Genomic DNA, 24,830 nt, shown 5'->3' with positions numbered 1-24,830 from the left:
ATGACTTCCACATAAGCAGAATTTTAAACGAAGTCCATTTCTGACTTCCATGGTAGAATCTAGCAAATGGCGCATAGTGGAAAACTTGGAATCCATGTTATCTTCGTCCAAAAACACTTTTGGAACTCACGGCATATATCAAAATGTAGGTAATGACTTCCACTTTGATGTGCCGTTAGCAGAATTTTGAACGAAGTCCGTTTCTGACTTCCATGGTAGTATCTAGCAAATGGCCCATAGTGGAAAACTTGGAATCCAGGATAACTTCGTCCAAAAACACTATTGGAACTCATGACAGACATACAAATGTAGGTAATGACATCCACTTTGTTGTGCCATAAGCAGAAATTTGAACGAAGTCCGTTCTTGGCTTCCATGGTAGAATCTATGTTCTGCCCCCAGTGGAAAACTTGGAATCACGGATATCTTCGTCCAAAAACACTGTTGGAACTCATGATATACATCAAAATGTAGGTAATGACCTCCACTTTGATGTCCCATTAGCGGAATTTTAAACGAAATCCGTTCCTGGTTTCCATGGCAGAATCTGAGTTCTGCCCCCCCCAGTGGAAAACTTGGAATCTTGGATAACTTCGTCCAAAAACACTGTTGGAACACATGGCATATATCAAAATGTAGGTAATGACTTCCACTTTGATGTTTCATAAGCAGAATTTTGAACGAAGTCCGTTTCTGGCTTCCATGGTAAAATCTAGCAAATGGCCCATAGTGGAAAACTTGGAATCTTGGATAACTTCGTCCAAAAACACTGTTGGAACACATGGCATATATCAAAATGTAGGCAATGACTTCCACTTTGATGTGACATAAGCAGAATTTTGAACGAAGTTCGATCCTGGCTTCCATGGTAAAATGTAGCAAATGGCCCATAGTGGAAAACTTGGAATCTTGGATAACTTCGTCCAAAAACACTGTTGGAACACATGGCATATATCAAAATGTAGATAATGACTTCCACTTTGATGTGCCATAAGCAGAATTTTGAACGAAGTCCGTTCCTGGCTTCCATGGTAGAATCCAACAAATGACCCACAGTGGAAAACTTTGAATTCACGATAACTCCGTCCAAAAACACTGTTAGAACTCATGGCATACATCAATATGTAGGTAATGACTTCCACTTTGATATGCTATAAGCAGAATTTTGATCGAAGTCCGTTCCTGGCTTCCATGGTAGAATTTAGTAAATGGCGCATAGTGGAAAATTTGGAATCCGGAATACCTTCGTCCAAAACCACTATTGGAACACATGGCATACATCAAAATGTAGGCAATGACTTCAACTTTGGTGTGCCATAAGCAGAATTTTGAACGAAGTCCGTTCCTGGCTTCCATGGTAAAATCTAGCAAATGGCCCATAGTGGAAAACTTGGAATCTTGGATAACTTCGTCCAAAAAAAGTGTTGGAACATACTATATATATCAAAATGTAGGGAATGACTTCCACTTTGATGTGCCATAAGCAGAATTTTGAACGAAGTCCGTTTCTGGCTTCCATGGTAGAATCTAGCAAATGGCCCATAGTGGAAAATTTGTAATCCAGAATATCTTCGTCCAAAATCACTGTTAGAACACATGGCATATATCCAAATGTAGGTAATGAATTCCACTTTGATGTGCCATAAGCAGAATTTTGATTGAAGTCCGTTCCTGGCTTCCATGGTAGAATCTAGCAAATGGCCCATAGTGGTTAACTTGGAATCTTATATAACTTCGTCCAAAAACACTGTTGGAACACATGGCATATATCAAAATGTAGGTAATGACTTCCACTTTGATGTGCCATACGCGTAATTTTGAACCAAGTCCGTTTCTGGCTTCCATGGTAGAATCTAGAAAAAGGCCCATAGTGGAAAACTTGGAATCCAGGATATCTTCGTCCAAAAACACTGTTGGAACTCACAGCAGACATCAATATGTAGGTAATGACTTCCACTTTGATTTTTCATAAACAGAATTTTGAACGAAGTCCGTTTCTGGCTTCCATGGTAGAATCTAGCACATGGCCCATAGTGGAAAACTTGGAATCCAGGATATCTTCGTCCAAAAACACTGTTGGTACTTATGGCATACATCAATATGTAGGTAATGACTTCCACTTTGATGACCCATAAGCAGAATTTTGAACGAAGTCCGTTTCTGGCTTCCATGGTAGAATCTAGCAAATGGCCCATAGTGGAAAATTTGTAATCCAGAATATCTTCGTCCAAAATCACTGTTAGAACACATGGCATATATCCAAATGTAGGTAATGAATTCCACTTTGATGTGCCATAAGCAGAATTTTGATTGAAGTCCGTTCCTGGCTTCCATGGTAGAATCTAGCAAATGGCCCATAGTGGTTAACTTGGAATCTTATATAACTTCGTCCAAAAACACTGTTGGAACACATGGCATATATCAAAATGTAGGTAATGACTTCCACTTTGATGTGCCATACGCGTAATTTTGAACGAAGTCCGTTTCTGGCTTCCATGGCAGAATCTAGAAAAAGGCCCATAGTGGAAAACTTGGAATCCAGGATATCTTCGTCCAAAAACACTGTTGGAACTCACAGCAGACATCAATATGTAGGTAATGACTTCCACTTTGATTTTTCATAAACAGAATTTTGAACGAAGTCCGTTTCTGGCTTCCATGGTAGAATCTAGCACATGGCCCATAGTGGAAAACTTGGAATCCAGGATATCTTCGTCCAAAAACACTGTTGGAACTTATGGCATACATCAATATGTAGGTAATGACTTCCACTTTGATGACCCATAAGCAGAATTTTGAACGAAGTCCATTTCTGACTTCTATGGTAGAATCTAGCAAATGGCCCATAGCGGAAAACTTGGAATCCAGGTTATCTTCGTCCAAAAACACTTTTGGAACTCACGGCATATATCAAAATGTAGGTAATGACTTCCACTTTGATGTGCCGTTAGCAGAATTTTGAACGAAGTCCGTTTCTGACTTCCATGGTAGTATCTATGTTCTGCCCCCCAGTGGAAAACTTGGAATCAGGGATATCTTCGTTCAAAAAAACTCTTGTTCTACGAAGAAAGGGTTCTAATACTGGTTTAAATCACAGTTTAAAAAATTTGTGGTAGTAATACCTTCACATCTAAACATTAATAATTTTGTTAAACATAACTTTGTTCATTATATTCACTACATTTGTGGTCATATTTTGTTTTTCCATAATTTTTGTGGCCACCACAGTTGATAAATACCGAACTATTTGCATTTTATATGGTTTTTGCAACTCTGTGTCACCCTGTTATTTCGGTGGTTGTTGTAATTTAAAAAGTTACCTACGTCGGTATCTTCACGTGAAGATACGGCATACATCAGTATGTAGGTAATGACTTCCACTTTGATGTTTCATAAGCAGAATTTTGAACGAAGTCCGTTTCTGGCTTCCATGGTAGAATCTAGCAAATGGCCCATAGTGGAAAACTTGGAATCTTGGATAACTTCGTCCAACAACACTGTTGGAACTTATGGCATACATCAATATGTAGGTAATGACTTCCACATAAGCAGAATTTTAAACGAAGTCCATTTCTGACTTCCATGGTAGAATCTAGCAAATGGCGCATAGTGGAAAACTTGGAATCCATGTTATCTTCGTCCAAAAACACTTTTGGAACTCACGGCATATATCAAAATGTAGGTAATGACTTCCACTTTGATGTGCCGTTAGCAGAATTTTGAACGAAGTCCGTTTCTGACTTCCATGGTAGTATCTAGCAAATGGCCCATAGTGGAAAACTTGGAATCCAGGATAACTTCGTCCAAAAACACTATTGGAACTCATGACAGACATACAAATGTAGGTAATGACATCCACTTTGTTGTGCCATAAGCAGAAATTTGAACGAAGTCCGTTCTTGGCTTCCATGGTAGAATCTATGTTCTGCCCCCAGTGGAAAACTTGGAATCACGGATATCTTCGTCCAAAAACACTGTTGGAACTCATGATATACATCAAAATGTAGGTAATGACCTCCACTTTGATGTCCCATTAGCGGAAATTTAAACGAAATCCGTTCCTGGTTTCCATGGCAGAATCTGAGTTCTGCCCCCCCCAGTGGAAAACTTGGAATCTTGGATAACTTCGTCCAAAAACACTGTTGGAACACATGGCATATATCAAAATGTAGGTAATGACTTCCACTTTGATGTTTCATAAGCAGAATTTTGAACGAAGTCCGTTTCTGGCTTCCATGGTAAAATCTAGCAAATGGCCCATAGTGGAAAACTTGGAATCTTGGATAACTTCGTCCAAAAACACTGTTGGAACACATGGCATATATCAAAATGTAGGCAATGACTTCCACTTTGATGTGACATAAGCAGAATTTTGAACGAAGTTCGATCCTGGCTTCCATGGTAAAATGTAGCAAATGGCCCATAGTGGAAAACTTGGAATCTTGGATAACTTCGTCCAAAAACACTGTTGGAACACATGGCATATATCAAAATGTAGATAATGACTTCCACTTTGATGTGCCATAAGCAGAATTTAGAACGAAGTCCGTTCCTGGCTTCCATGGTAGAATCCAACAAATGACCCACAGTGGAAAACTTTGAATCCACGATAACTCCGTCCAAAAACACTGTTAGAACTCATGGCATACATCAATATGTAGGTAATGACTTCCACTTTGATATGCTATAAGCAGAATTTTGATCGAAGTCCGTTCCTGGCTTCCATGGTAGAATTTAGTAAATGGCGCATAGTGGAAAATTTGGAATCCGGAATACCTTCGTCCAAAACCACTATTGGAACACATGGCATACATCAAAATGTAGGCAATGACTTCAACTTTGGTGTGCCATAAGCAGAATTTTGAACGAAGTCCGTTCCTGGCTTCCATGGTAAAATCTAGCAAATGGCCCATAGTGGAAAACTTGGAATCTTGGATAACTTCGTCCAAAAAAAGTGTTGGAACATACTACATATATCAAAATGTAGGGAATGACTTCCACTTTGATGTGCCATAAGCAGAATTTTGAACGAAGTCCGTTTCTGGCTTCCATGGTAGAATCTAGCAAATGGCCCATAGTGGAAAATTTGTAATCCAGAATATCTTCGTCCAAAATCACTGTTAGAACACATGGCATATATCCAAATGTAGGTAATGAATTCCACTTTGATGTGCCATAAGCAGAATTTTGATTGAAGTCCGTTCCTGGCTTCCATGGTAGAATCTAGCAAATGGCCCATAGTGGTTAACTTGGAATCTTATATAACTTCGTCCAACAACACTGTTGGAACACATGGCATATATCAAAATATAGGTAATGACTTCCACTTTGATGTGCCATACGCGTAATTTTGAACCAAGTCCGTTTCTGGCTTCCATGGTAGAATCTAGAAAAAGGCCCATAGTGGAAAACTTGGAATCCAGGATATCTTCGTCCAAAAACACTGTTGGAACTCACAGCAGACATCAATATGTAGGTAATGACTTCCACTTTGATTTTTCATAAACAGAATTTTGAACGAAGTCCGTTTCTGGCTTCCATGGTAGAATCTAGCACATGGCCCATAGTGGAAAACTTGGAATCCAGGATATCTTCGTCCAAAAACACTGTTGGTACTTATGGCATACATCAATATGTAGGTAATGACTTCCACTTTGATGACCCATAAGCAGAATTTTGAACGAAGTCCGTTTCTGGCTTCCATGGTAGAATCTAGCAAATGGCCCATAGTGGAAAATTTGTAATCCAGAATATCTTCGTCCAAAATCACTGTTAGAACACATGGCATATATCCAAATGTAGGTAATGAATTCCACTTTGATGTGCCATAAGCAGAATTTTGATTGAAGTCCGTTCCTGGCTTCCATGGTAGAATCTAGCAAATGGCCCATAGTGGTTAACTTGGAATCTTATATAACTTCGTCCAAAAACACTGTTGGAACACATGGCATATATCAAAATGTAGGTAATGACTTCCACTTTGATGTGCCATACGCGTAATTTTGAACGAAGTCCGTTTCTGGCTTCCATGGCAGAATCTAGAAAAAGGCCCATAGTGGAAAACTTGGAATCCAGGATATCTTCGTCCAAAAACACTGTTGGAACTCACAGCAGACATCAATATGTAGGTAATGACTTCCACTTTGATTTTTCATAAACAGAATTTTGAACGAAGTCCGTTTCTGGCTTCCATGGTAGAATCTAGCACATGGCCCATAGTGGAAAACTTGGAATCCAGGATATCTTCGTCCAAAAACACTGTTGGAACTTATGGCATACATCAATATGTAGGTAATGACTTCCACTTTGATGACCCATAAGCAGAATTTTGAACGAAGTCCATTTCTGACTTCTATGGTAGAATCTAGCAAATGGCCCATAGCGGAAAACTTGGAATCCAGGTTATCTTCGTCCAAAAACACTTTTGGAACTCACGGCATATATCAAAATGTAGGTAATGACTTCCACTTTGATGTGCCGTTAGCAGAATTTTGAACGAAGTCCGTTTCTGACTTCCATGGTAGTATCTATGTTCTGCCCCCCAGTGGAAAACTTGGAATCAGGGATATCTTCGTTCAAAAAAACTCTTGTTCTACGAGGAAAGGGTTCTAATACTGGTTTAAATCACAGTTTAAAAAATTTGTGGTAGTAATACCTTCACATCTAAACATTAATAATTTTGTTAAACATAACTTTGTTCATTATATTCACTACATTTGTGGTCATATTTTGTTTTTCCATAATTTTTGTGGCCACCACAGTTGATAAATACCGAACTATTTGCATTTTATATGGTTTTTGCAACTCTGTGTCACCCTGTTATTTCGGTGGTTGTTGTAATTAAAAAAGTTACCTACGTCGGTATCTTCACGTGAAGATAGTTCGGTATTTATCAACTGTGGTGCCCACAAAAATTATGGAAAAACAAAATATGACCACAAATTTAGCGAATATAATGAATAAAGATATGTTTAACAAAATTATTAATGTTTAGATGTGAAGGTATTACTACCACAAATTGTTTAAACTGTGATTTAAAACAGTATGTGCACCCTTTCCGCGTAAAACAAGCGGACAACCTCAAGCACAAACTTCGCTCCTGGTGCCAAAATAATAGCTTCGTTCAAAATTCCGCTAATGTGACATCAAAGTGGAGGTCATTACCTACATTTTGATGTATGGCATGTGTTCCAACAGTGTTTTTTTACGAAGATATCCTGGATTCCAAGTTTTCAACTGGGGGAGGCAGAACATAGATTCTACCATGGAAGCCAGGAACGGACTTCGTTCAAAATTCCGCTAATGGGACATCAAAGTGGAGGTCATTACCTACATTTTGATGTATGGCATGTGTTCCAACAGTGTTTTTTTACGAAGATATCCCTGATTCCAAGCTTTCAACTGGGGGAGGCAGAACATAGATTCTACCATGGAAGCCAGGAACGGACTTCGTTCAAAATTCCGCTAATGGGACATCAAAGTGGAGGTCATTACCTACATTTGGATGTATGGCATGTGTTCCAACAGTGTTCTTTTACGAAGATATCCCTGATTCCAAGTTTTCCACTGGGGGGCAGAACATAGATTGTACCATGGAAGCCAGGAACGGACTTCGTTCAAAATTCCGCTAATGGGACATCAAAGTGGAGGTCATTACCTACATTTTGATGTATGGCATGTGTTCCAACAGTGTTTTTTTACGAAGATATCCCTGATTCCAAGTTTTCCACTGGGGGGCAGAACATAGATTCTACCATGGAAGCCAGGAACGGACTTCGTTCAAAATTCCGCTAATGGGACATCAAAGTGGAGGTCACTACCTACATTTTGAGGTATGTCATGTGTTCCAACAGTGTTTTTGAACGAAGATATCCCTGATTCCAAGCTTTCCACTGGGGGGCAGAATATAGATTCTACCATGGAAGCCAGGAACGGACTTCGTTCAAAATTCCGCTAATGGGACATCAAAGTGGAGGTCATTACCTACATTTTGATGTATGGCATGTGTTCCAACAGTGTTTTTTTACGAAGATATCCCTGATTCCAAGTTTTCCACTGGGGGGCAGAACATAGATTCTACCATGGAAGCCAGGAACGGACTTCGTTCAAAATTCCGCTAATGGGACATCAAAGTGGAGGTCATTACCTACATTTTGATGTATGGCATGTGTTCCAACAAAGTTTTTTTACGAAGATATCCCTGATTCCAAGTTTTCCACTGGGGGGCAGAACATAGATTCTACCATGGAAGCCAGGAACGGACTTCGTTCAAAATTCTGCTAATGGGACATCAAAGTGGAGGTCATTACCTACATTTTGATGTATGGCATGTGTTCCAACAGTGTTTTTTTTACGAAGATATCCCTGATTCCAAGTTTTCCACTGGGGGGCAGAACATAGATTCTACCATGGAAGCCAGGAACGGACTTCGTTCAAAATTCCGCTAATGGGACATCAAAGTGGAGGTCACTACCTACATTTTGAGGTATGTCATGTGTTCCAACAGTGTTTTTGAACGAAGATATCCCTGATTCCAAGTTTTCCACTGGGGGGCAGAATATAGATTCTACCATGGAAGCCAGGAACGGACTTCGTTCAAAATTCCGCTAATGGGACATCAAAGTGGAGGTCATTACCTACATTTTGATGTATGGCATGTGTTCCAACAGTGTTTTTTTACGAAGATATCCCTGATTCCAAGTTTTCCACTGGGGGGCAGAACATAGATTCTACCATGGAAGCCAGGAACGGACTTCGTTCAAAATTCCGCTAATGGGACATCAAAGTGGAGGTCATTACCTACATTTTGATGTATGGCATGTGTTCCAACAGTGTTTTTTTACGAAGATATCCCTGATTCCAAGTTTTCCACTGGGGGGCAGAACATAGATTCTACCATGGAAGCCAGGAACGGACTTCGTTCAAAATTCCGCTAATGGGACATCAAAGTGGAGGTCATTACCTACATTTTGATGTATGGCATGTGTTCCAACAGTGTTTTTTTACGAAGATATCCCTGATTCCAAGTTTTCCACTGGGGGGCAGAACATAGATTCTACCATGGAAGCCAGGAACGGACTTCGTTCAAAATTCCGCTAATGGGACATCAAAGTGGAGGTCATTACCTACATTTTGATGTATGGCATGTGTTCCAACAGTGTTTTTTTACGAAGATATCCCTGATTCCAAGTTTTCCACTGGGGGGCAGAACATAGATTCTACCATGGAAGCCAGGAACGGACTTCGTTCAAAATTCCGCTAATGGGACATCAAAGTAGAGGTCATTACCTACATTTTGATGTATGTCATGAGTTCCAACAGTGTTTTTGGACGAAGATATCCCTGATTCCAAGTTTTCCACTGGGGGCAGAACATAGATTCTACCATGGAAGCCAGGAACGGACTTCGTTCAAAATTCCGCTAATGGGACATCAAAGTGGAGGTCACTACCTACATTTTGAGGTATGTCATGTGTTCCAACAGTGTTTTTGAACGAAGATATCCTGGATTCCAAGTTTTCAACTGGGGGAGGCAGAACATAGATTCTACCATGGAAGCCAGGAACGGACTTCGTTCAAAATTCCGCTAATGGGACATCAAAGTGGAGGTCATTACCTACATTTTGATGTATGGCATGTGTTCCAACAGTGTTTTTTTACGAAGATATCCCTGATTCCAAGTTTTCCACTGGGAGGCAGAACATAGATTCTACCATGGAAGCCAGGAACGGACTTCGTTCAAAATTCCGCTAATGGGACATCAAAGTGGAGGTCACTACCTACATTTTGAGGTATGTCATGTGTTCCAACAGTGTTTTTGAACGAAGATATCCCTGATTCCAAGTTTTCCACTGGGGGGCAGAACATAGATTCTACCATGGAAGCCAGGAACGGACTTCGTTCAAAATTCCGCTAATGGGACATCAAAGTGGAGGTCATTACCTACATTTTGATGTATGGCATGTGTTCCAACAGTGTTTTTGAACGAAGATATCCCTGATTCCAAGTTTTCCACTGGGGGGCAGAATATAGATTCTACCATGGAAGCCAGGAACGGACTTCGTTCAAAATTCCGCTAATGGGACATCAAAGTGGAGGTCATTACCTACATTTTGATGTATGGCATGTGTTCCAACAGTGTTTTTTTACGAAGATATCCCTGATTCCAAGTTTTCCACTGGGGGGCAGAACATAGATTCTACCATGGAAGCCAGGAACGGACTTCGTTCAAAATTCCGCTAATGGGACATCAAAGTGGAGGTCATTACCTACATTTTGATGTATGGCATGTGTTCCAACAGTGTTTTTTTACGAAGATATCCCTGATTCCAAGTTTTCCACTGGGGGGCAGAACATAGATTCTACCATGGAAGCCAGGAACGGACTTCGTTCAAAATTCCGCTAATGGGACATCAAAGTGGAGGTCATTACCTACATTTTGATGTATGGCATGTGTTCCAACAGTGTTTTTTTACGAAGATATCCCTGATTCCAAGTTTTCCACTGGGGGGCAGAACATAGATTCTACCATGGAAGCCAGGAACGGACTTCGTTCAAAATTCCGCTAATGGGACATCAAAGTAGAGGTCATTACCTACATTTTGATGTATGTCATGAGTTCCAACAGTGTTTTTGAACGAAGATATCCTGGATTCCAAGTTTTCAACTGGGGGAGGCAGAAAATAGATTCTACCATGGAAGCCAGGAACGGACTTCGTTCAAAATTCCGCTAATGGGACATCAAAGTGGAGGTCATTACCTACATTTTGATGTATGGCATGTGTTCCAACAGTGTTCTTTTACGAAGATATCCCTGATTCCAAGTTTTCAACTGGGGGAGGCAGAACATAGATTCTACCATGGAAGCCAGGAACGGACTTCGTTCAAAATTCCGCTAATGGGACATCAAAGTGGAGATCATTACCTACATTTTGATGTACGCCATGTGCTCCAAGAGTGTTTTTGGACGAAGATATCCCGGTTTCCATTTTTGACACCTTGAAATCACATTGAGAATGTTTCTTCAATTATTTTCAATAAAAATGCATTCATGAAGAAAACGTGGTAACAATGAAATTCGATTGTTTTGGCAACTCCGGTGGATTGGTTTGTTGTCGTGCAAAATTTAGAATAATAAAATAATTTTATTTATTATTTTATTAAAAATGAAGATCTCACGGTACAGCACAAACAGAAATGGTAAACATATTAGAGTTTTTATTGTTCGCTATGTTGTACATCAAAATATTCCACAGTTATAGCGTTTTGGCGCCAAAACGTGAATTGGCATGCAAATTGAGAAAGAAGGGAACAACAGAATTCATTCAGGAATATGATTTATGGAGAAGGCAATCGCCGTGAACAAATTGGATGTGTTGGAGGTAGTATGGAAATTATTATCTGCACTCCTGATCGTTTAAATTGTACAAGCGAATTTTATTGACACGGCCACTATTACTTATCTATTTTTAGATGAAGCTCATCGTATTTTGGATATGGGTTTTGAACCTCAGATTCGGAAGATATCATTGGATATCATTGGATATTTGAACAATCCCATACCGGTGCGTGATGTATCATTGGATTTGGTCGAGCAAACAATCGAAATTGTTGAAGAGAATGAAAAATTCTATTTGGTAAAGATTTTTATTAAATATGTGGAAGCTTTAGCTGATGATTTGTCTAATGATTTAAAATTAGATGATTTTCGCTATTGCAGATATTATCTCTGGTGAAGTAAACAATCTTATGGCAACTGATATCGCCTCACGTGGCCTGGCCATAGAAGATATAACCCATGTCATCAATTTCCAGTTCCGAAATATCGAAGAATACAGTAACAGTGCTATATTTAGTTATAGAACTCGATCCGATTGGGGCATAGCATCGGAATTAATTCCTATACCTGAAGAAGCTGGTCAGGATATACCATCTGACTCCCGACCATGGCTGAACCTTTTGCTTTGTTTTTTGTTGAGAACGCGATTTTCTCAAAAATTTCTCAAATTGAATTCTAATCTAATTCTTTGGAAAAATGTTTGAAAGCGTATTGAATATAAGCATTTTTCCAATGCTTGTGTTTATTGGGTATAAATAAACATTTTAGCAATTTGGAAGTAAGTGGCAATTATGCGCTTTACAGACTATCAGTTATTCCGGACGGAATGTCGGTGTTTGTAAAGAATCTTACAGTGTGTCGAATCGATACGACTTGTCGGCGATGACTAAATAATCGGTAAATGTGTTACCGATCCCATAAACATGCAGCAGTATCGATTATGCCTTCGGACTTAACTTATAATGTGTCCAATATGTGGGATATGTTCGACACGAGCACTGTCGTCCGGAATAACTGATAATGTGTAAAGCGCATTACCTTCATTTTTAGCGTTTTCTTATTGGTAACAACCCTATTTAAATGCAAGAACATATGGCAATACTTGCGAAAATAACGGGTCTAAAATAAACCGTTTGTTAACACACAAAGATAGATCTATTTTCGCAAAGAGTGGATACTAATTTAGATTAAAAATGCGAAAAATTAATAAATCAATTTTAATTTCTTTTTTAAAAAATTATAATCATTTAGATAAACTTTTGTATTATTATCGTGACAATGATGGAAGGTTTGAAGAAGTTATTAAGACTGTGAATGAATTTAAAAGTGGTCCAATACACCTGCAGTCCCAGAACACTAGAAGTAACAGGCGAATAATTGCATACTATGCCAGAAAAGAGTTAGAAAAACGTAAAACAAATGAAAAGCTTGTTTGTAACACCAATTCTGCGGCAAAAGTCGATTTGGATGCAAAGATGGCAGAAGTGGAACTAACTTCATTTAATGATATCAACCAATTGGAGGAAGACAGCTTCTGCCCTGGAGAATTCAAAAACATAATTTCACAAGAACACTCGTATTGTGCTCCCCTTCAGGAAGAAAGAGCAAAAACTCAGAAGAATTTCTTTGAAGATACCGAAATTATGCAGGAAAATAACAGCCCAGAAAAGTCTAAAGGTATGTAGTATGCTCGGATTTCAAGCCAAGATGCGAGCCGTTTAATTTTTTGAATCACTTAATTTAATGATTTCATAAGAAAAAAAATGAGCATTAAGTTTGAATTTAGACGAGAACCACCTCGCAAGAGTGGGACAGTTTTACGATCAATGGGGCATAAGAATTAACACGTCAAAAAGTGAAGCAATCTGCATTAGAAATGCTTCGGGAAGATGTAAAAACTTTGTTGTTCCAGAAAGTAAACATTTATCCCTGCCTTTAAATGCTATTAACATCCCCTTCAAAAATGATATGAAATATTTAGGGATAACGTTTGGCAAACTTCTAAAATTCAACACTCACGCAAGGAAACCACTGAACAAAGTATACAAATGTATACCGATAAAAACGATATTATTAATATATAAGACAAGCATAAGGCCAAGTCTTCTTTACGGATTTCCAATAGGTTTTCCGCTAAAATTACTTTTTTTACTTTTTTACTGATTTATGTCCATATGCAAAATAATTTGTTGATAGTTTATCGAATGAATTTATATGGCAAAAGTTGGCTTGAAGTTTTCTTAATTTTTTTCTTTTTGGCTTGAAGTTTTCCTAATTTTTTTCTTTTTGCATATGGGGGTTAGTTGTGATTATAGCGGCTAAACTTGAAGCTAGTACCCACCTTTAATGTGAGTATTAAGTTCGAGTTTAGCCGCTAAAGTTTGTATTCCTTCAAATGGAATATTAAAGAAAATTAATCGTGAAGAAATGAAGATTTTAGCGGCTAAACTCGAACTTAATACCCACCTTTAAGGTAAGTACTATGTTCTCTTTTCGAGTTGAAATTTTCGCGGTTACTTTATTAAAACAGTTCAATATGAAGCAGATAAATTACTTCAATTGATGCGCAGTTTCTTGTTCCCCTAGATTTCGGCAAGACTTTACAGGAATGTTTTGGTTTTAATTTATAATTTTGATTATTTCAGGAAAAGTAATCGCGAAAATAAAGTGATTTTCAACTCGAAACCCGAACATAGTACCCACCTTTAGATGAAATTTACACAAACAATGCTTTTAAAATTTTCATCCGAATTTTGAACACTTTTGATATACAAATATTTTTGAATTTACAGTTTCATCTACAATTAACAACAATACATATAAACCTTACCATACAAAGTCAACATTTCAATCGCACCCCCATTCTGGTTGCATAATTGAGACAACGGAAATTTATGACATGGAATGGTATACAAATAACGAATTCGTCTCATATACCAATTTTTATCCCGATATGGAGAGCACGAAAATATTTAATGCAAATGAGATCCCACAATATAAAACATTACAAGAATTGCCAAGCCAACAAGTGACAAAAATTAGTAGGGATCAGAATGTTGTGGAAACTGGATTGAATATTGTAAGTTCCATCTTATCTCGCAAAATCATAGCCCAATAATAAGAGTGATTTGCTAAATGAATTTATATAATAATATTGTATAATAATGTTATTGAAATTGAATCCAGAGCGGAAAATGTTGGAAAATTCACGAATTTTACCAATCATCGAAACTAAGGGTGGGTATTAGGTTCGAGTTAAAGTTGAGTACTATGTTCGGGTTTTCCACCAAAACACTAAACTGAAGACGATTAAATTTTTCAAATTCAAAAAGTCAAATTATGGATGGAAAAGAACCAAGGCATTGATTGCGAAACATATAATATTTGAAATTTATTTGATTAAAAAAAGTAACCGTAAAAATGAGCAGGTTTTCAGATTGAAAACTGAACATAGTACACTGAAAAAGCAGTGAACCCACCAGGAAGAAAAGTTTCGGTTAATTTTAGAAAATTTTGAATATTTGAAGAAAATTTTAACTAAACAGTATTACAAACGTTGGCATCACGCCGATGTCATAAAAATAAGTAAATATTTTTCAACAAATTCAAGAAAATTTATTATACATAACTAAGTTTTTTCACTTGTTAAAGAAAATTTTGTAGTTTGAAGGAAAAAATTGGAGTTCAAAATTGCAAGAATGTCTTTTGGTGACATACGAAGTTCATGATGGACGCATTTTTGGTCAAATTTACAAATTTAAAGAAATTCTGAACTATTTTGTAGAAGACACGAATTTAGTTAATCTTTATGCTTCATTCGAGTATATTTTTTCCTCGGTTTTAGTTAATTTAACTAACGTACACAAAAAATTATTAGAGTAAAGAAAACTTTCTCCAAACATAGTAATTCCATGAACTAAAATAAAGTTAAATTGGCTTTAGTGAAATAGAGAGTTCACTTTTTTTGAGTGTACTTAGCCGCTAATATCAAGAATGTAAAGTAAAAGCAGATTCAAATATTTTTGAAAGGGAAAGTTTATTTTCTTTAATATGAATTAACATCGAAAAATAACTATGAAAAATAACTATTTCGGCCGATAGTACGAACATAATGACGCCCTTAAAGGCCTTTATAAAGTTGGCATTATCGCGCTAAATTTGCCATTTTTCATGATTGCTTTTCTTTAATAATCCATTTCACCGAAGATAAACATTTTCAATTTTGCATTGGATCTTAATTTTAATTTAAATCGATTCAGATTTAGATGTAGCTCCCATATATTTCATCATACACTAATATTGCGGCATCGGCAAAGTCCAACGCAAAGTAAAAAAAAATTTGCGTGGAGCTCCGCGTAGGTGAGGCCGTTTTCACGCTATGGTGGCCTCTTGAACCATCTTTTTTTCATAAAAAAAAAAATATACAAAATTTAATAGTATCCCGCGTTGGAGGGTGGCAACATTTTGAAGGAACAATTCCTTATTGGGCACTTCCCTCTTATTTGGCCATGTTGGGGAAAGGGGGGTCTTGCGGGTGAGGGAATACCATCTCCCACCCCTATTCCCAAGTCCACCGTTGGGGAGAGAGGGATGTGTACCGTGGAGGGAAATCATCTCCCATCCCAAGTCTCCTCAATTTCTCGGCGGGCGTAAAATAATAGAAACATCATGGCATCAGCTAGCAATTGTTGCAAAAATTCACATATTCTGGCTGATGCAATGATGTTTCCATTCTATTTGAGGCCCGTCAGAAATCCTGAAAGAAAAAAGAGAAGAATAGATTAATAAGGGATTTTGGAAGTAGCAGCGGACGGGTATCCAAGGCAGCGAAATCCTGAAAGGAAAAGAAGAAAATTAAATTAGAAAATATCATGAGGACCAGCGTGTACTTACCCACTCAGATGTTTATATTTCTTTTATCAAGGGGGTGGGGGACAATATGAATTGAGAAACGCTCCGATTATATCTTGTTAGAGCGACAGTTGTTAGTGCAACGTAACGCGACGTTGCACTCAAACCCACAATTGACCACCTATCTTGACGAGGTCTACCCCATATCCTTATAACATTGCTATTGCTAAGTAGCAAAAATTAATTTTTTTACCAATACCTGTAATATCAAATCATAAATGCACTTTTGCCAATTTGCATAAAATTGGCTTAAACACTCACATTTACTAACATTGTGTTTCGTCCCAGGGTGTAATATTAATTGTAGAGAAATTCATTTGTATTCCAATTTAGACTTGTATGCAGTTACCAATACATTGTATGTATTTGAGATGGTACAAAAAATGTTGATCTACACAATGGTGAAGGGTACAATTTAGTCGGCCGGCCCGACTTTAGACTGTAGTCGATGTCTGCTGTTATATTTTTGTACTTCAGGTCCTAATGAACAACAATTTATAAAATTTTTAGGTTATAAATTTTTCCCAAAAGTATATTTAAGGACCAAAAGTAGTTTTTGGTATATTTTTGCACTGTAATATACTTACAAGCTCTTAAATACGACCAGCAAACATTTTGTCTTCTGTTATGCCTCAATTGGATAAATATTAAGATTTTTGGTCAAATACTATAGATATTCATAAAATATTGCTTTAACCCTGGACAGTCATCCTTCGTCAAAATGACGACGCATAATTTCATTTTCGATTTAAAATGCATTTTGGTCGATTGGGAAATGATAAATTTAAGTTATAGCAAAACAACAATTTTATGAATTTTTGTCTTATACTAATTAAAAACAAATTGAATTAGGAAATTAACTCAATTTTGGTTCTCATGTTTGCTCACGATGCAAATTATAGCGTCTTGAAAAAAGCCGTAGTCAAAATGACGAAGGATGACGTTAGTGTACAAAAAATAAGGATGACTTTCCAGGGTTAATTATGTTAGGATAGCTCCTAAGTTGACATTTTTACTTGTTTCAGGCAAAATAAAACATGTTTTAGTGTAATCGAGCTTAAGAAATAGCAGGAAATGTTTGCTATTTCCCTTTTTCAGCAGACTTTCTGCTGTTTTAGCAGACTTGTATATGTTAATAGTATATGTTAATAGTTGTATTCGAAAAATCTGCTTGTGCATTACTTAAACAAAAATACTTTTTCTAAATTTCTTTAAAATTTAGAGTTCTTTAATACCTAAACATGACTCGGAAGGCACAAAAGAAGAAAGTATTGATGCGAGAGTGTATACAGCATATCGACGTCCGAAGAGCCCTAAAGAAAAACCCAATAGAAGTGTCCGGATGGTGGAAATTCTGAAAGGAAAATCAGCTAAAACACCCTTTTTCAAAAATTGTAAGTACAATGATTGTGCATTCCATTGTGGAGAATTAGATCATATTTTGGAAAACAACAATGTCTTCTCCAATAAAAAAGTAATGCAAGATTATCTTCGTGAACAATATGACATCTTTAACAATGTTTGCGATCTCAACGTATATTCAAGTAAATTCAATAACGATCGTTCTGTATACACCATGTATGCGTATTGCAATGATAACGCGTGCTGTACCTTTAAATTCCAATTGAACATGGGTAATAAAACCTGCATGGTTTTCAGATCAAAGGAAGAACTTCAACATCAAATTGGATATAACAAATGCTACCAAATTAGAGGTATAGAGCGACACGTTCTAAAATCAGAGCTCCTAAAAAAGAAATCTGTGCTCTATAGAAAGGAAGCCATAAACAAACAATCAAAGTATTTGCGATTAATTGGGAGAAAACAAAATGTGCGTCCACTTGCAACTATTAGAAAAGCTCGTTCGGAAGCGATGAGTGATTTCGAATACGACAAGGATCCTTTTATAGATGCTTTTATCATGAGCGAAACTAGTTACAAAAACTATATACAACGCCTGGCTACACCATTAAGAGTTTACCTTTATACTATTGAAAGATTGCAAATGTTGCACAAATATGACTCCTTGTTATCGAAAAAATCAGATTATACTATGCGAATTGATGCAACAGGAGGAGTTATTCAACCAATAAGTTGTGCGAATAAAAGAGTTTTCTTATATTCAATAATATCACACTTTCCAGACTCAAAAAAAATATACCCAGTTGCGGACGCCATACTTTCATGCCACACTAGCTATGAGATTTCACTGTTTTTACACCAGTTGAAGGGTGCTTGTAAAGAAAACAATATTCTGTGGCCTATATGTAACAGAATTGTTACTGATTGCAGCTATGCAATCATAAATTCGATTTTGTCTGAATTTAATGGACTTGAAAATATTCAAGAGTACTTAATAAAATGCTACCAATTTGAAGTTTCCAGCGTAATGAACAAATTTTTAAAATTTGCAAAAACCCCAATCGAAGAAAATATATTTGATGATCAAAATGGAAAAATATTTTTGAAGGAGCTAAAAACTAACACTCTGGACAATATAGCTAACTCAAGTCCATTTACAGCGGAATTCCAAGAAATTTTGTCAAATACATCAACACTACAATTGCTTGAAGTAGATGGGCTAGAAAATCCCTTATATTGTCCAGAATTTTTAGATTTTATGTTGAAAAAGTATGTTGCATTCCTACCTTTTTGGACGAACATAATTGGTTACCATGTCTCCAATAAGAAAGAACGTGTAAGTAATGGACCAATTGAGGTGCACTATAAAAATTTAAAACACCTCGTTCTCCAAGGACAAAAACATAAACTTGGCCGAGCTATTAGGTTAATGGAAAAATATTATCGGTCCATTACAAGCGATATAGATGCAATATATTTTGATTCCAAAATTCTGGAGAACATAATTCCTGGAACCAAAATCAAATCTTCCAACACAAACCAGGCTACAAAAGGATCAAATGTTTTTGGGAAAATTGCCAACAAAGACATGAAAAGTGTCAAAGAAAGTTGGAATAAGAAGGGAAAACAAAGCCGCTTAAAACAGCCAATGTTCACAAAAGAGTTCTCCGGTCTCCAAAAAATAAAGGATAAAATTGAAAATCTCGAAATCGACAGATTTACGCTTCAACACGATCATGAGTATATTAATCGCAGTTTGATAAAAACTCCGCAGTATAATCCCTACAAACTGTATTCTTATGAAACTTTGACTAACTTTAACCAGGATAGACTATTTATATGCGACCTTAAGAATGTCTACGATAAATATCTAGTTGGTCAAGTTTATGAAGACACCATAATATCATTGTTAGAATTGGAAACGTTGCGTCCTCGCCAATGGTTGCGGAATAACATTGTTAATGGATGCTTGGCCATAATTCTTAAAGAAAACAATTCCAACTACAGGGCAATTCCAGTTCAAATCGAGGAGTACTCCTTCAGCAATCGTATTATTCTAGAAAATGCATTAAGTAAATGTTCAACTTCGTTGTTAGTTCCTCACTTAATCAACAATCACTATTATTTGATGATACTCAACGTAGAAACAAAGGAAATATGTTGCCTTGATCCCAAGCAATGCAAGAAAATACCCCAAAAATTAATATCCCACTATGTGAACGAAATAAATATATTAAAAAATGAAAAATGGTCGGAAAAGCAATTGATTTTCGACAAACAACATGATAATGTGGAATGCGGTATATTTATATTACAGTATGCTGAGAGATTTGTAAAGAGTATGCCTATGACAAATTTAGAAGCGAAATCCCCATACAGAAAGAGAATGCATACAAAACTTTTGGAGTATTCTAGTCTAAATATATGTTTGCATTGCTCTGCTACAAGGAATACTGCTATTGCGTGTGTTCAATGTACCAAAAAGCTTTGTTCTGGTTGTATCAGAGATTTATACTTATACTTATATAACTGTTATATATACTTATATAACAGACTTATACTTATATAACAGACATTACATGTAAATTGTGTGAATTTGAAAATAGTTTAAAATGAATTTTAGTTTGGTATCAAAAGTAGTAGCGATTTAATCGCCTTCATCTAATATTATATTTTCATTACTTTATCATTTTCATTCCTGGTAAATTATCAATACCATTTTGTTATTGATAGTTCACTATACCTTTGATAATAAGGGGTTCGAGAAAATTTTGCTACTGAATTTTGATACCATTTAGATATTGATATCGCAATCCGTAAGGGAAAACCTTAACAGTGACTTATTTTTCTATAATTATCACTGTATTGTATATCAACCAGTTATATTTCTAATACCAATCTAATGTATTTTTCTTTCCTTAAAGAGAATTCCAAAGGACAAGTGAATTGTATCAATCGGCAATACTTCTAATACCAGGTAGTATTGATAAGGCACCAACAATTTTAATATGACCTAGATCCATAAGCCAATCTAATGTTTTTTTTCTTTTTTTTCCAACGAAGAAGTGAATTGTGTGCAAAAACGTGCAAAGCACATCTTGGATTGTATGCCTACTGGGGATGCCAGCCAAGTAAAATATTTGGCAACGCGCAACGAGTAGTACCTCTTGGTTGTGTGGAAACCTACTCATTCATCATATTGTATTGTACTGAGATTTTAGGAGGACCTTTCCATCTTCTAGTGCGCGTAGGTTGTTTTATTGACTTATAAATTATTCAGCATCGATAAAAGTACACTAAATACAAATTGTTATCTATAGACCGGTACTATGTTCGGTTTTCGAGTAAAAAATCACTTTATTTTCGCGATTACTTTTTCTGAAATAATCAAAATTATACATGAAAACAAACATATTTCTTTTAAATCTTGACGAAACCTCAATGACAAAGAACGTGTGTATCAATGAAGCTATTTTAAAAAAGTAACGACGAAAATTTCAGCGCGAAAAGTACCGGCAAAAAAAGTTTGCTAAAACAGCTGTTTTTGTCTGCTGAAAAAGCGGCCAATGTACAAACATTCGCTAGTTGAAACAGCAAAACTCAATATCTATGGATTTATGACAAAAGCGAAAATACACCTTTAAGGGGTCCCAAAAACTTCTGTAGAAAACATGTGGAAAATTTTTAATATTTATGTGATAGACCTTTTCAATAGCTTTTTTTTCTACTTTACCAAATCCACCTAGCACCCCCCGATCCAAAGAAAATTAGCAATTACTGACTTAAGGTAGGTACTACTATGTTCGTTAAAAAAACTTATAAATATATAAATTCGTATATATATCTAAATTCTTCTTTTTTATAAGAGAAAATAAAGTGGAGACAATTTGGGCCAGGTGGTGCAAATCCCCCGTTTTTTCGAGTCTTCATTAACCCTCTAATGCCCCATTTTTTCTGCCAACTGATAAAATAGTCGAGGTTTGCGACATAAAAGCAAGAAAACGAAACAAGAAAAATGTATACGGAAAAATTCAGGATATGCTGCAAAGCCTCTTGAACAGTTTTAGCTAAGTTTTGTTTTAATTTTACCCATTTTTGTTGTCTTCAGGTGTGTTTTACTAAAAGCTTCCCGTTTTATCGATGACCGCCTAAAGGCGGGTTTGGGCATTAGAGGGTTAAATCAGATATGTAGATGTGTGACTGGGATGTTGTGTAAAATTCTCTTTTCGATTTTACGTTTCTTTATAAAAACATCATTTCCAATAAAAAGCCTAAACACATTATTCTAGGTGTATTTATTCATCTAAAAATCAGTATTCTATGCACTTAACTCAGTTATTATAGTAAGTGGTTTACTGAAATATATTGATTACCATCGTAATAAATTAAATTACGACGGTAATTAATCTCGGCTACAAAATTGGATAAACATTGTACTCAGTTCAATTACGACCGTAATTGAAAACATCGTATATTTTAAAATCTAAGTTCGATTTTATTCGCTAAAAACAAAACTAAATCTGCAAAAACAGAATAAAATTATATATTCTTGTTACAAATTTTATTATATCCCCCATGTTCTGGTTTACGAATTCGCAAAACGCAAAATTTTTATCTGTAAATAACTTCTGAACCACTTCATATTTTGCCAAGAAATTTCTTCCTTTTAATTTCCTTATCCATAGGAAAAGTATATAAAAATTTCGTATTATATATCATTGTGGTTCGGAAACTAGCGAAAGAGGAAAATTTTGCATTTTGCGAATTCGTAAACCAGAACAGGTGGGATAATACCCCTTGATGGGGAATGATCCAATGCAAAAATCGAAAATGTTTATTTTCGGTGAAATGGATTATTAAAGAAAAGTAACCATGAAAAAATGGCGAATTTAGCGCGATAATTCCAACTTAATAATGGCCTTTAAGGTCGGCATTATGTTCGCACTATCGTCCGAAATAGTAATTTTTCATAGTTACTTTTCGATGTTAATTCATATTAAAGAAAATAAACTTCCCCTTTCAAAAATATTTAAATCTGCTTTTACTTTAATTATTTACATTGATATTAGCGGCTAAGGTAAGTACTATGTTCAGTTTTCAAGCTGAAAACCAGCTCATTTTCACGGTTACTTTTTTTAATCAATTAAATTTGAAATATTATATGTTTCGCAATCAACGCCTTGGATCTTTTCCATCCATAATTTGACCAGACATGATAAAAATATAATCGTCTTCATATATATTTTTGCACTTTTAGTTTAGTGTTTTGGTGGAAAAACCGAACATAGCACTCACCTTTAAATTAACTCAATTGATGCACAGTTTCTTGTTCCTCTAGATTTCGGCAAGACTTTACAGGAATATGTTTGTTTTCATTTACAATTTTGATTATTTTAGAAAAAGTAATCGAGAAAATAAAATGATTTTCAACTCGAAAACCGAACATAGTACCCACCTTTAACAGCAAAAATGTTACTACATACATATTTTAATAAAAAATCACCTTTAACGTTACTAATGAATATGTAATAGATTTTTATGGAATCCAACAGAAAATCAATAAAAATGTTTGTGCTAATTCATAGGTGGTTTGGAAGATTTTCCATGTTATTTACTACCACTACGACCGCAATAACTTACGCCTACTCTGCCACATTGCGTTCGATTAAATTTATGTGCTTCTTCAGCACAACGTTCTTTGGTTTTAGCAAAAGGTTCAGCCATGGTCGGGAGTCAGATGGTATATCCTGACCAGCTTCTTCAGGTATAGGAATTAATTCCGATGCTATGCCCCAATCGGATCGAGTTCTATAACTAAATATAGCACTGTTACTGTATTCTTCGATATTTCGGAACTGGAAATTGATGACATGGGTTATATCTTCTATGGCCAGGCCACGTGAGGCGATATCCGTTGCCATAAGATTGTTTACTTCACCAGAGATAATATCTGCAATAGCGAAAATCATCTAATTTTAAATCATTAGACAAATCATCAGCTAAAGCTTCCACATATTTAATAAAAATCTTTACCAAATAGAATTTTTCATTCTCTTCAACAATTTCGATTGTTTGCTCGACCAAATCCAATGATACATCACGCACAGGTATGGGATTGTTCAAATATCCAATGATATCCAATGATATCTTCCGAATCTGAGGTTCAAAACCCATATCCAAAATACGATGAGCTTCATCTAAAAATAGATAAGTAATAGTGGCTGTGTCAATAAAATTCGCTTGTACAATTTAAACGATCAGGAGTGCAGATAATAATTTCCATACTACCTCCAACACATCCAATTTGTTCACGGCGATTGCCTTCTCCATAAATCATATTCCTGAATGAATTCTGTTGTTCCCTTCTTTCTCAATTTGCATGCCAATTCACGTTTTGGCGCCAAAACGCTATGACTGTGGAATATTTTGATGTACAACATAGCGAACAATAAAAACTCTAATATGTTTACCATTTCTGTTTGTGCTGTACCGTGAGATCTTCATTTTTAATAAAATAATAAATAAAATTATTTTATTATTCTAAATTTTGCACGACAACAAACCAATCCACCGGAGTTGCCAAAACAATCGAATTTCATTGTTACCACGTTTTCTTCATGAATGCATTTTTATTGAAAATAATTGAAGAAACATTCTCAATGTGATTTCAAGGTGTCAAAAATGGAAACCGGGATATCTTCGTCCAAAAACACTCTTGGAGCACATGGCGTACATCAAAATGTAGGTAATGACCTCCACTTTGATGTCCCATTAGCGGAATTTTGAACGAAGTCCGTTCCTGGCTTCCATGGTAGAATCTATGTTCTGCCTCCCCCAGTTGAAAACTTGGAATCCAGGATATCTTCGTTCAACAACACTGTTGGAACACATGACATACCTCAAAATGTAGGTAGTGACCTCCACTTTGATGTCCCATTAGCGGAATTTTGAACGAAGTCCGTTCCTGGCTTCCATGGTAGAATCTATGTTCTGCCCCCAGTGGAAAACTTGGAATCAGGGATATCTTCGTCCAAAAACACTGTTGGAACTCACGACATACATCAAAATGTAGGTAATGACCTCTACTTTGATGTCCCATTAGCGGAATTTTGAACGAAGTCCGTTCCTGGCTTCCATGGTAGAATCTATGTTCTGCTCCCCAGTGGAAAACTTGGAATCAGGGATATCTTCGTAAAAAAACACTGTTGGAACACATGCCA

The 24,830-nt window shown here is 36.3% G+C and overlaps 3 protein-coding genes and 1 long non-coding RNA gene across 5 annotated transcripts; 2 read left to right on the top strand and 2 right to left on the bottom strand.

Moving 5' to 3' along the window:
- Positions 1 to 11,077: 11,077 nt before the first annotated feature.
- On the top strand, positions 11,078 to 12,119 carry LOC142242458 (uncharacterized). Of its 2 annotated transcripts, none has more exons than XM_075314032.1 (3): positions 11,078 to 11,380; positions 11,472 to 11,635; positions 11,719 to 11,962. In XM_075314032.1, the coding sequence occupies exons 1-3, from the start codon at positions 11,332 to 11,334 to the stop codon at positions 11,737 to 11,739; spliced, it is 234 nt and encodes a 77-aa protein (XP_075170147.1). In that variant the 5' UTR covers positions 11,078 to 11,331; the 3' UTR covers positions 11,740 to 11,962. The 2 variants fall into 2 exon arrangements, with proteins under 2 accessions (XP_075170147.1, XP_075170146.1); XM_075314031.1 differs by having other exon boundaries at positions 11,255 to 11,380; positions 11,700 to 12,119.
- Positions 12,120 to 12,243: 124 nt separating this feature from the next.
- Positions 12,244 to 20,581, top strand: LOC142242450 (uncharacterized). The gene is made up of 5 exons (XM_075314023.1): positions 12,244 to 13,014; positions 14,130 to 14,416; positions 17,471 to 17,642; positions 17,724 to 20,105; positions 20,535 to 20,581. Exons 1-5 carry the CDS (start codon positions 12,531 to 12,533, stop codon positions 20,579 to 20,581), a joined length of 3,372 nt encoding a protein of 1,123 aa, XP_075170138.1. The 5' UTR covers positions 12,244 to 12,530.
- On the bottom strand, positions 15,355 to 16,264 carry LOC142242463 (uncharacterized). The gene is made up of 2 exons (XR_012724109.1): positions 16,231 to 16,264; positions 15,355 to 16,171 (listed from the first exon to the last, which is right to left on the bottom strand). It is a non-coding gene; the product is annotated as an uncharacterized LOC142242463 (long non-coding RNA).
- Positions 20,582 to 23,114: 2,533 nt separating the features above from the next.
- LOC142242460 (putative ATP-dependent RNA helicase DDX43) lies at positions 23,115 to 24,190 on the bottom strand. Its single transcript, XM_075314035.1, has 2 exons — positions 23,644 to 24,190; positions 23,115 to 23,579 (listed from the first exon to the last, which is right to left on the bottom strand). The coding sequence occupies exons 1-2, from the start codon at positions 23,782 to 23,784 to the stop codon at positions 23,253 to 23,255; spliced, it is 468 nt and encodes a 155-aa protein (XP_075170150.1). The 5' UTR covers positions 23,785 to 24,190; the 3' UTR covers positions 23,115 to 23,252.
- Positions 24,191 to 24,830: the final 640 nt, after the last annotated feature.

Source organism: Haematobia irritans, unplaced genomic scaffold, assembly GCF_050003625.1.
Source record: "Haematobia irritans isolate KBUSLIRL unplaced genomic scaffold, ASM5000362v1 scaffold_16, whole genome shotgun sequence".
Taxonomy (NCBI): Eukaryota; Metazoa; Arthropoda; class Insecta; order Diptera; family Muscidae; genus Haematobia; species Haematobia irritans.
This window is presented reverse-complemented; position numbering and strand designations above follow the sequence as displayed.